Source organism: Wyeomyia smithii, chromosome 2 (assembly GCF_029784165.1).
Source record: "Wyeomyia smithii strain HCP4-BCI-WySm-NY-G18 chromosome 2, ASM2978416v1, whole genome shotgun sequence".
Taxonomy (NCBI): Eukaryota; Metazoa; Arthropoda; class Insecta; order Diptera; family Culicidae; genus Wyeomyia; species Wyeomyia smithii.
Genome location: NC_073695.1, coordinates 260,605,183 through 260,616,130, shown reverse-complemented (window position 1 = coordinate 260,616,130; position 10,948 = coordinate 260,605,183). Strand labels below are relative to the sequence as shown.

The 10,948-nt window shown below is 41.2% G+C and overlaps 1 protein-coding gene across 6 annotated transcripts; it reads right to left on the bottom strand.

The window, feature by feature from the left end:
• Positions 1 to 1,627: 1,627 nt before the first annotated feature.
• Positions 1,628 to 10,205, bottom strand: LOC129723588 (serrate RNA effector molecule homolog). 6 transcript variants are annotated; one of them, XR_008727777.1, is made up of 11 exons: positions 10,045 to 10,205; positions 9,598 to 9,754; positions 9,399 to 9,535; positions 9,248 to 9,344; positions 9,004 to 9,186; positions 8,075 to 8,141; positions 6,002 to 8,016; positions 5,823 to 5,936; positions 3,153 to 5,155; positions 2,279 to 3,084; positions 1,628 to 2,207 (listed from the first exon to the last, which is right to left on the bottom strand). XR_008727777.1 is itself a non-coding variant. In XM_055677904.1 (9 exons), the coding sequence occupies exons 2-9, from the start codon at positions 9,732 to 9,734 to the stop codon at positions 5,080 to 5,082; spliced, it is 2,826 nt and encodes a 941-aa protein (XP_055533879.1). In that variant the 5' UTR covers positions 9,735 to 9,754; positions 10,045 to 10,205; the 3' UTR covers positions 1,628 to 5,079. The 6 variants fall into 6 exon arrangements, 3 of the variants coding, with proteins under 3 accessions (XP_055533879.1, XP_055533878.1, XP_055533877.1); XR_008727775.1 differs by having other exon boundaries at positions 2,279 to 5,155; XR_008727776.1 differs by having other exon boundaries at positions 1,628 to 2,175; positions 2,279 to 5,155.
• Positions 10,206 to 10,948: the final 743 nt, after the last annotated feature.

Genomic DNA, 10,948 nt, shown 5'->3' with positions numbered 1-10,948 from the left:
TGCTGCTAGCGGAAAAAACCTTGCAAATATGCATCTTTTTGTTGGTGTTAATTTTACGACAGCGGCCGGCGCCCCATCATTCTGATTCCAAAACCGCACCAGTGACATGCGGACGCTAGGTGATAGCAGCTGAAAGGAGGAAATACAAAATAGTACCGGTCATCTCGTGCCGGTTTCACCCGTTATGCTGGTGGCTTTAGTAGTAAATGGCTACTGAAAAACACTTAAATGGCTGGAATTCTGGACGGACTAACCAGGAAACTATAATCGGCAACTGGCACCTTTTGGTGCATCGAAATTTTGGTACAGAAGCGGCTAATTGAATTTTCTGTTTTACCAAATGCTGCTGCTAGCGGAAAAAACCTTGCAAAAATGCATGTTTGTGTTGGTGTTAATATTACGACAGCGGCCGGCGCAGCTTTCAAGAAACATTTGTCTCTACCATTTCATCATCTATGTAGCCCCTCCTTCTTTCTAATTATCTGACGAAGCCTTGGTATAAAACGTATCGTTCGAACATTTCACCCCATCAGTTTCATTATTAAACCGTACCGGATACATACGGACGCTCGGTGTTAGCAGCTAAAAGGAGGAAAAACAAAATAGTACCGGTCATCTCGTGCCGGTTTGACCCGTGATGCTGGTGGCTACTGCAAAATACTAAAATGGCTGGAATTCTTGACGGAAACCATAAACAAGAAATCGGCAACTGGCACCTTTTGGTGCCTCGCAGTTTTATGATAGAAGCGGTTAGTTGAATTTTATGTTTTACAATTGCTGCTGCTAGCAGAAAAAAACCTTGCAAAAATGCATGTTTATGTTGATGTTAATTTCACGACAGCGCTAGGTGTTAGCAGCTGAAAGGAGGAGAGACAAAATAGTACCGGTCATCTCGTGCCGGTTTCACCCGTTATGCTGGTGGCTTTTAGTAGTAAATGACTACTGCAAAACACTTAAATGGCTGGAATTCTGGACGGACTAACCAAAAAACAACAATATAATCGGCAACTGGCACCTTTTGGTGCATCGAAATTTTGGTACAGAAGCGGCTAATTGAATTTTCTGTTTTACCAAATGCTGCTGCTAGCGGAAAAAACCTTGCAAAAATGCATGTTTGTATTGATGTTTATTTCACGACAGCGCTAGGTGTTAGCAGCTGAAAGGAGGAAAGACAAAATAGTACCGGTCATCTCGTGCCGGTTTCACCCGTTATGCTGGTGGCTCTTAGTAATAAATGGCTACTGCAAAATACTAAAATGGCTGGAATTCTGGACGGACTAACCAGTAAACGAGAATAATCGGCAACTGGTACCTTTTGGTGCTTCGAAATTTTGTTACAGAAGTTTTGTAAAAGAAGCGTTGCAATTCCCTCTACTATTTGCTTCAATGGAATATTTTTTTTTTTTATAGAATACGGTAGTCAACGTCATGCGGTCGTGTCTTGAATACCACCCTCCTATTTTTTTTTCGTTTGGGACGAATTTTTTTTCTGTATTCCGAAAACATAATGTTCTTCAAAATATTTTAGAAATTCTTCAAGGTAATCAGAAGCCCCTAATTTAGTAATGTTGCATGCTTCCGGAATTTTCTCAAACGATAAAAATGCAAGAGCCTAGAGGTTCTGGTATACTTGTGAACAGAAAAATTTTGGGTACATTTTATTAGTAAATTAAAGTAATATAAAAACCTACACAAATTTTGACGGATTACCGTGTTTTCGGAAATTCTACTTTGAATGCATTGATTAAGCCTTTTTCAAAATCAATTATTACAATTGATGGCTCAAGCCTCAAATTCTTTTCTTCTCCGTATTCTAAAATCTTGCCAAAGCCCTTTCTATACAGTAACTCGTGCTTCGATGTCAATTACGCTAAAAATTACCGGAAAAGTACGCTCCTGGGAAGGTCTAATGCTCGCATGGTTCGTTAGTAGTTACCGAAACAATGAGGGCACAGTACAAAATGTTCCGTCTACGATCCAGTATTTTATCTGATTGCGCCAAAAAACACTTTCTCGTGTCCCAAAAATAATCGTCCGTTGGCCATCATCCTCCACATCTTCGACTAACTCGACTTTTCACCATCGTCAAGATTTTTTTTTTTTTTCAATTATATCAAAGCCACCGACACTACGTGGCTCCACGAATATTTGAAGAAGTTTTGGATCTCATACACTCTACAATTGAATAAATGTGAGTTGCGTGTTACCTGTACATGATAAAATAGATCAATTTTGTTCGATGAGTGAATAAAACAATAAATGAGAAAAGCTTTCTTACCTGAGTTATTTTGGTGACGCCACCTCAACTGTCTCCAGATTTTCTTTTTCATTGTCGCGAAATATTTTTGTCTCATTTTCTATGGGATCAGGTGCATGCTCGAGAGTAGCCTGTGTGCACCATCTGCAAAACGGCAGTAGCTGTTGCCATGCAACCAGCTCGTCCTGTCACGTGACGCATTTTAGTAAACTCCCCGTAGAATATCAATTTCTTTCACTACTCTGAATGCTTGCAGTTGTTTGAAAATTTACATTTACCATATCTTTTCCGGTTAAGTATATAGGTATTCATGTAAGCCAAACATATCTCTACCTTTCACTGACTTCATTATGGATATTACGTTTTACTCACTGTATCTCTCCATTTTATTTCAATCACTAATGAAAGTTATACTAGAAGTATTGAACGTGATAGTTAGGTGCTGTTTTTTGAGAGCAGAATGAAATTCTCCAGCACTGCATCACATTCCATCGACTCTCCGTACATGTTCTTGTAGCTACCTTCTTGAATGACCACTTGTTTTCTTTCAGATCCATGTAAATCGAAAACTAAATCTGAGTCTCGAAGAATACTCAGGCTTCATATCTAGCACTGTCACATTTGACTGTGCAACTTGAAGTAGGTTCGTAAAATCGGGATATGTCACAGGTGGATTTTGTTCAGATTGCTCTCCAAACAGCAGCATGGTAGCTGTCGGCAGCCATAAATGTGTGTCCAGGCTCGAAAAATTTCTGTTTGATTCACTTTGATATTTTCGGAATATCAGATTAATTAACAAATTCCAGTTTTTGTTTCGAGTAGCGCAACTATTCAGCCATGAAACGATTTTATGGTCTAATCAATATGAATTGTGTTTGATATATCTTTCACAGACCGGCCAGTCCCCGATTCGTCACACGAACAAGCAATAACCAGAACGCACTTCGTATATCTCCCAACATTAGATGCTTTGAGTCGTCGAGAAAAGATTGTCGTTTTCAAGCCTGTCTAGGTAGCTGTACAACCTGAAAGTTAAATATTCGAAATAAATTTCCCAGCAGTTGACTTGAAAGATATTTGCCAAATTTAAATCGACTTTTCGAGATCTACGACTCCAATAATACAGTTTCTCCACCTCTTTCCGCTACTTTGAAATGCTCATCATGGGGGATGCGGATCAGGCAAAAATTTCCGTAGCAATTTTAGGTTGCCTTGCGATGTTGTGCTGTAGTGACACATAACTCACACTCTTCCATTCCCAATCGCACAAGTGAAATATCAATTTCTTCTTTTCAGTGAGATCTGACGGATGATATAATCCGTTTGACCGTAGATAGCATGTGAATTTTAATTGCATCATGTTTTGCTGTGCTTCGGGCATAACTTCCTTGTAATGACTTTTTGGTTGATTTCCTCTAACGTGCCGATAAATCCTGTTTCTGTGTCAATAAATATTTAGATTTGCAACACGTTAGACTTTCCTAGCTTTATATTTATGAACTTGAAAGACACTCAGTGTTTGAAAAAATTTCGTACACACTTCAACTGAAGAAATGTTTTAGGCCACCAGTTGAAATACGTAGCTATTTTTTGTGATATCCTCGTCAAACTTCCGTTTCTTCGTTACTTCGAACTTCTGAACACTGCGCGTTCTTGCGAAACTACCTTTTTTGATTTTCTTTATTAGGTACCCAAAACATTGTGTTCAAAGTTCAAATAAACTCGATTTTCTTTAGTAATGCTTGATCCATATTTTAATTTACACCCGCACTCATGAAGCTTAACCTGGTGTAAATTACCACGCTTTGTTTCAACGCTTCTGGCTTGTATTTCTTTTTTCGATAATTTTCGTTTTTTCGTACATCCTAAATTAGCAGTAAACCTTTCTTCAGGATCTATGTCACATCTGTGTTCATCTCGCAGTCTTCTCAAGACTCAAATAGTGAATCCACGATGCCCGAAACTTGTTGTGGTGAAGTAAACATAAAATAGCGTTTCCACAGGAAACGTATAACCTATTTCCAAGTCGTGTGGTTTTGAAAATTCGAAGTGTCAACCCGAATCGACCATTTGTGGCTTCAACACCGAGATACCGTATGCATCGGTATATTTGGACCTCGAAGGCTGGATGTACAAAAATGGACAGTTTATTGTTTTATTCGCGGTGTCGATTATTGCTAGATTGATTCTCTTCCATTTTTCTAGGATATCTTGCGCACAGTCTCCATCGAATTTATGGCTCACTAAACTTTCCAGTCTAGTCCGTTATTTTGATTGTCATTTCGTCTCGAGCATGAAATGGTGAACCCATGCTTCATCCGTGGTTGTGGTCCGACACTTTACCAACGTTACCGAACAGTCATTGGGCACATCCTCATGATGCTGTTTTCGAAATGATTACGCACACTTTTTGTCCACTACGAAATAGGAATAGGAAAATCATTTTTCCTAAAGTCGTTCTGATATCAACGATCGATGTCAAATATTTTGTCTCTAATTTGATTTTATACTAATGAAGCTCTTTTCGGATGTACAGGTAGCGAAAACGTTTAATCCATTAAACACACATTTATTACGATAAGTGTCATCGGACCATCGCTCAGTCGTTACAGACTAAATATATTTCACAAATCATTACACCTTGAAACTGTGATCGCTTTCAACATTAAGACAGAATAAGGTAGTGTAAAATGAAGCACTAGGTACGGACTTGCAGATTCGCAAGAAACAATGCGTCGGTGGCAAGGTTAAATGTGGGTAAAATTAATGCTACAATATGCGATGCTACTGTGTGAATTGTTCTATGCGACGTTTGAAGCGATTTAGATAAATTCATCCGGCTCACGGGGAGCGTCCAGATCGCGGTAGTGGATCACTGGGCGATAGTCGGGCGCCATTCTGGAACGATTGCAATAGAGCGGTTTGTAAACTCAACAAATCACAGGAAGGGCGGATGGTGGGTGTTGCTAACAATCGAAACAAATTTCGGATTCTAACCAGTCACAGACCAAAAGCAAGTGTTCACTAGCTATGACCTAGTTTATTACACGTTCAGTAATGGATCATATTGAAATGTTATTTGTCCGTACAAGGTTTCATGATAAAGTCCGAGTTCGCAAATAAAATATAAGAAACTATGCTTATGCTTTAGAGAAAGCTGTCGTTAAAATTGGGCATGTCCAAATCGCTGTACGCAACTATTGGCCTGCGAATTTCTCCCATCGGTTCTCTGGAAAGTGTAACCAGTCGAATAGAACTTTTAAAAGTAACTTTAAACAAGACAAAAAAACGTTTCTATTGTTTGGGACTGTTAGACCAGTAGTATCAAAACTCTACAAAAATCAAAATTTTCAGTTATAGTTTTAAAACGTTGATTACAACACGGTACGGATACCTTGAAACTACTTGACTAACATTTTAAAGGAAGGATTACGGAGCAGTGCAAATGTACCAATTAAGTATTAAAACTCTTCCAAAATTTCAATCGATTCTATAACACAAATACAACGCCAACCAAAGTTTGGTACATTCGCATTGAGAAAACAAAAGCAATTTCGCCACTTACCTTCCACCACGCCCGAAACCAGGACGACCGCGACCAGCTGGTGCCATCATCGGTGGTGCGTAGGGGGCATACATGGGAGCGTATCCGTGAGACATACCGTATGCGGAACGATAGCTGCAATAAAAAAGTAAACCATTTTAGCGCTTCAAGAAGGAAAGACCTGCTTCGGGGAAACTTACCCTGTTGTCGGTGGCGGGGCTTCAACCGGCGCCTTCTTGGTATTACCCGGATGTTCGGGTAGCTGCGGCCGCTTGGTATCCTTCAGGTAATTGTTAAAGTATTCAACCTCCTTGCGTACTTCGTCGACTTTTTCACCGTGCTTGTTGAAGATATGCTTCCGTACGAAGTCCGGTCCCTTGAACTTCTTACCCGACAGTGGGCAGAGCCACTTGTCCTTGGCTAGCTCTTGCGTGTTGGCCTGGATAAACTTTTCCACCTCGGCTTCGGCATCCTTCGCACCCATTTTTTTCATCTCTTCGTCTTCCAGCTCGGAAACCCGCGAAAGAAAAGATCCCATTTTCCCTTCGAAGGTGCGAATGTATTCCTGAATTTCATTAGCGCTAACCTTGTTTTGTGGTTGTGGACCACGCGCGTGAATGATGCCGCAGCGGTTGGGCATTTCATCTTCGTATGGGTATTCGCAGTGATTGTAGAAATCAACCGAATGAACCACTCGCAGGTACAGAATAAGTTTGTCCAAAACCTCGATCAACACGGTGTCACGTTCAACCATTTCTCCCTCGGTACCTTTCTTGGTTTCTGTCGATAGTCCAAGCAACTCGTCCTCCTCCGCTGAAGCCTCCTCAATAAGATAGTCGGTTATATTCTGTAACACAGGATTCCTCGAGTTCAATCCGAAAAATTCTCCATTTTTATTGCCATTGTTAGAGGTCGAGTCCTGCCACAGACCAGCTTTGTCATCTAAATTATGAGTGATTTTTGCACAAAGTTTAATATCGCTTCGAACGATCGTTTTGTGGCAAGTGATTCCGTTGATCGGACGTACACGTCTGCTCAAGTCTTTGTTCACGATTGCACCCAATTCGCAATCGCGAAGGCGAATGTTATTAAGATTCCAGCAAATCTCCTTAATGTTTACATCTCGACGGAACGTAACCCAACCCCGGCGGAACCATCTTCGCTCTAGCAATGGGTCGGCAATAGCAACCCGAAGAAAGCCATTATACCGCTTGCACATAGCTTCCACTTCTGCCTTCGTGATAGAAGGTGCTAAATTGCGAAGGAAAATAGAACTGGTTCTATGAAGTGCCCGGGGAGCAACTGCGTTGGCATCTTTGACCAAGTCGATTGTTTCTCCATGTTCTGCTTCTTCTGGTTCACCCTCGGGTTCTTTATTTGTATTCTCATGGTCGCTGCCATCGGTCTGCTTTTCTGGTTGTTCATTTTCTTCGCCTGCAGCGGCATCTTCTGTAACACTAGGATTGTCTTGAGTGTCCATTTTCTCTGGTTCCTCTGAATCTTTATTTTCACTTTCCGGTTCCTCTTCTCCAGCGCTCCTATGACCATTACTTTTGGCGCGTTCCTCCCGAGCTTCGGGGAGTGGTGGAGTGTTTGCTACATCCTCTTGTTCTGCTGTTTTTTCTTCGTCCTCCTCGTCCTTTTTCTCCTTCTCTTTCTCGTCTTCGGAATCACTGGAACTAGATGACGACGACGATGACGAACTCGAACCGGAATCTGAGCGGCTTCTCTTTCTGCGATCTTTTTTCCTCGAAGATGAATCATCCTCCGGCTCGCGTTCATGCTCCTTAGCCGATTCGGGTTCCGGCTCTTTTTCCGCTTCAGGCTGAGGTTCAACCGCGGCTGGTTTAGGTATTGGTATCGGATCTTCATCATCCCACTCGCCACCACCAATCACGTCCTTAGCAGGGTCAATCGGTTTCTCTAGCTTAGGTTCGGTACGGTCAAACTTTTCCTCCTTAATGCTAAACTTTTCCTTCTTAATAACGTCGTCCAGTGGTTCACGTTTGATCTCAAATTTAGGTTTTTCCGGGAATGTTTTAACAACCTCGACCGGTTTCTCGTCCAGCGCCTTCAGGTCCTCTTCGGTGCCACCCTCCAGCTTGATGACCACCGTGTCTAGCAAGCGAAGCAACTGTTCGGAATTGGACGTGTCCACCGAGACCTTGGTGACTTCCTTGGATTCTAGAAGCTCAACAAACACATCGCAGCGTTTCTGTGAGAGTAAAAACATTCAGTATAGTGAAGAAATGTCACCTGCTTATGAGGAATACCTTCAGAAAACCGAGCTGCTCCTCCTTTCGTCTAAGCGATTCCTCCGGATGATATTTGATTTTGAACCTGTTCAGATGAAATATTCGAAAGAAAACAAGAGAAAAGTGGAAAACAAACCCATTAGTAAAAGATTATTAGCAGAAAACTGCAAAGAAGAGCATATTAACAGACAAGCAGTCAAGTTTGAACACTTAAAAATTATCCACAGCTTCAAAAGGGCAATCTTACCCAAACTGCCAACTTTCAATAGATCACAGTTCAATAACATTAAACAATGGTAGCAAAATTTGTCATTTGATCAATGCACTGCAGATTTGTGTTTTTGTTACCCATAATCTAGAAAAAATGTAAATACCTCTCTCACTCTGTCTCATTGAATGACACCATAGCTCGTGTAAACGGTACGCGCGCGCGGGCGGTAATCGATCGGGCAGTATGCTCTCTCGAAGGAACATCTGGCATTGCTCGCCAGACGTTCGGCTAAGGTCCCTAACCAAGACAACGCGCGCGGGATACTTTATCGAGTTTAAAAGTTAAGCGACAGCAGCGTGGGTGGGGAAAACTCTGAGCCGGCATGTGACGGTGAAGAATAAAGAGGCTGCAGTGTGTGCGTGTGAGCTTCTAGAACGGACAATTCCTAGAAGGACACCGGACGGCACTGCTTGAAAGCTGTACCCGTACCTAGCGCTGTTAAGGAGAAGAATTGTTATTAAATAGTTATAAACAGTGATTAAATCCGCTGATGGATTCCCCGTTGGTGGTCGATTCGGACTCTCAACCTTCAGATGTGTAACTACACGCGCACACATAAATCGTGGAAATTGTGCACGTGAATTCCGTCTACATCCTCAAGGTTTTTATGTTGTTAACTTGTATGGAGAGACAGCAAAAAAACGAACACTTTCAGTCGTTTCGCCCAAAATCTTACCATTCCTCATCCTTGTGTGCCACAAAGAATTCGTTCAACTGTTGCCGCCTGAACTCCAGCTTGTAATCGTTGTACTTCTGAATTGCTTCCGAGTCTGAGATGGCGTCATCCTGCGTTGCTAGGAACTGCTTCAGCGTCATCATACACGGTTGCGTTTGCATGTCAGACGAAGATTGTGGTTCTCTGAAATGATCCGAAAGTTAGTCTATTGGTAAGTACCTAAATTCTACAGTAATTAGCATACCTCTGATGCATGGGGGCTTGATGCCCGTACGGTCCAGCACTAGGATGCATACTGAAATGGTCGTGTCCGTAACCATACATTCCGTAGCCGTCGTGACCTACAAAATTTAAAACTAAGCATTTTATGAAACGAGTTTGCATTTATTACTCACCGCCATAGCCCTGCCTTCTATCGTCGCCCCAGCCGTCACCACGCATACGTTTCATCGGAGGGCCCTCTCTCGACGGGGAATATCCCCGATCCCTTGGCGGCGGCCGATAGTCACGATAATCTTGCCGAGGTCTGCCACTAAAATATACACGAGCGTAAAAAATAATTTCTAGCTTAACCAATAAGAAAAGAAGCCTTACCGATCGGACCAGTCGTCCCGACCGCGGGACCGATCCGCACGATCCACTCCTCGAGGATAGCTATCTCCTCCCGAGCTGCGTTCACCGCGGAACTTGTCGCGACGCTTACGGTCGTACTCATCGTCAGAGTCTGCCATTTTTACTTGAAGTCGGGCTGCTACGGAGAATGAACATAACCTTAATCAGTCAATGACTCTACTTTTTCAACTCATCTAATTTTACACTGATTTACTGCAAAGTAACCTTTAAAAACTTAAGCAATGATGCAAGTTATTATATTGATGCCAAAAGTAAATGAAAAGGTGTTTTTTTTTTCATCCTCCGAAAGTATGTCACGTTACACAAATCAATACAAACATTTTAACAGTATTTCCATAAAAAATATGCAACAAAGGTATAACACAAGCTATTTGTTAAATAAAACCTACAGTACAACAATTTACTTACTGTTTTTACTAAAATAATTAGCTTTTCAGCTCTACGAACGACGCGTCTGCAAACTTTCTCTTCTTTTCAGTTTTTCACGCGATAGGCAAAGGCAGAGCTGCCAGATTTTGTTTTGTTGAATTTGTTGCATACACCGTGAAGCCATCAGGCTTTCCAACGAACAAACCCCATAATCAATAACCATACAATGTTTAACTGCCTATTCAGAGTTGAGTCCAAACTATCTGCACGCTCATTATTTGTTACTCTAAAGTGAGTTAGATATGACCCATTTTTGAAAAAAGTGGAGGTACCCTAATTTGAGTACTTTTACGGTTACTCACTTCTGAGTAAGGGCGTCATACGTCAAAAACTGATTAGAATCTACTCTGTTTATGCAAACCAGGAATTAACGAAAATGAGTACAAGTTACCCAGTTTGCCTAAATTTGGAAATTTGATGATTTCTGGTTTTTGTAAATCTGACTCAATAAATAAAATAAATTCAGAACAATTAAAATCATAGATTTATTTTTTTAATCGAAACATTATAAAAGTTTTAAATCATTCACGTGTCTTTATATAATGTGGCAACCAACCGGTTCACAGTTGCCCGTGAACTGTGGCTCATGTTTTTGTACAGTACGCACACCAGAAAATCCGTCTTCATCCTTCACCAAACACTGCGAAGGATTTAAATTGTATCGATTGCATGTATTGGGCACTGTACATCGATACAAATGTTTTCGTTCATTATCACGAATTAAAGCCCGACTTAAAACGGCATCGCAGGACACACAACATGCGGTTGTTCATTTTGAAAAGATGTTTTTTAGGTTTTCAAATCCTCTGCAATAATGATGTTGGGCTGAAATTGTTATGAAATATTGTTACATGTTGTTTGTAATGTAATTGATTAGGAAATT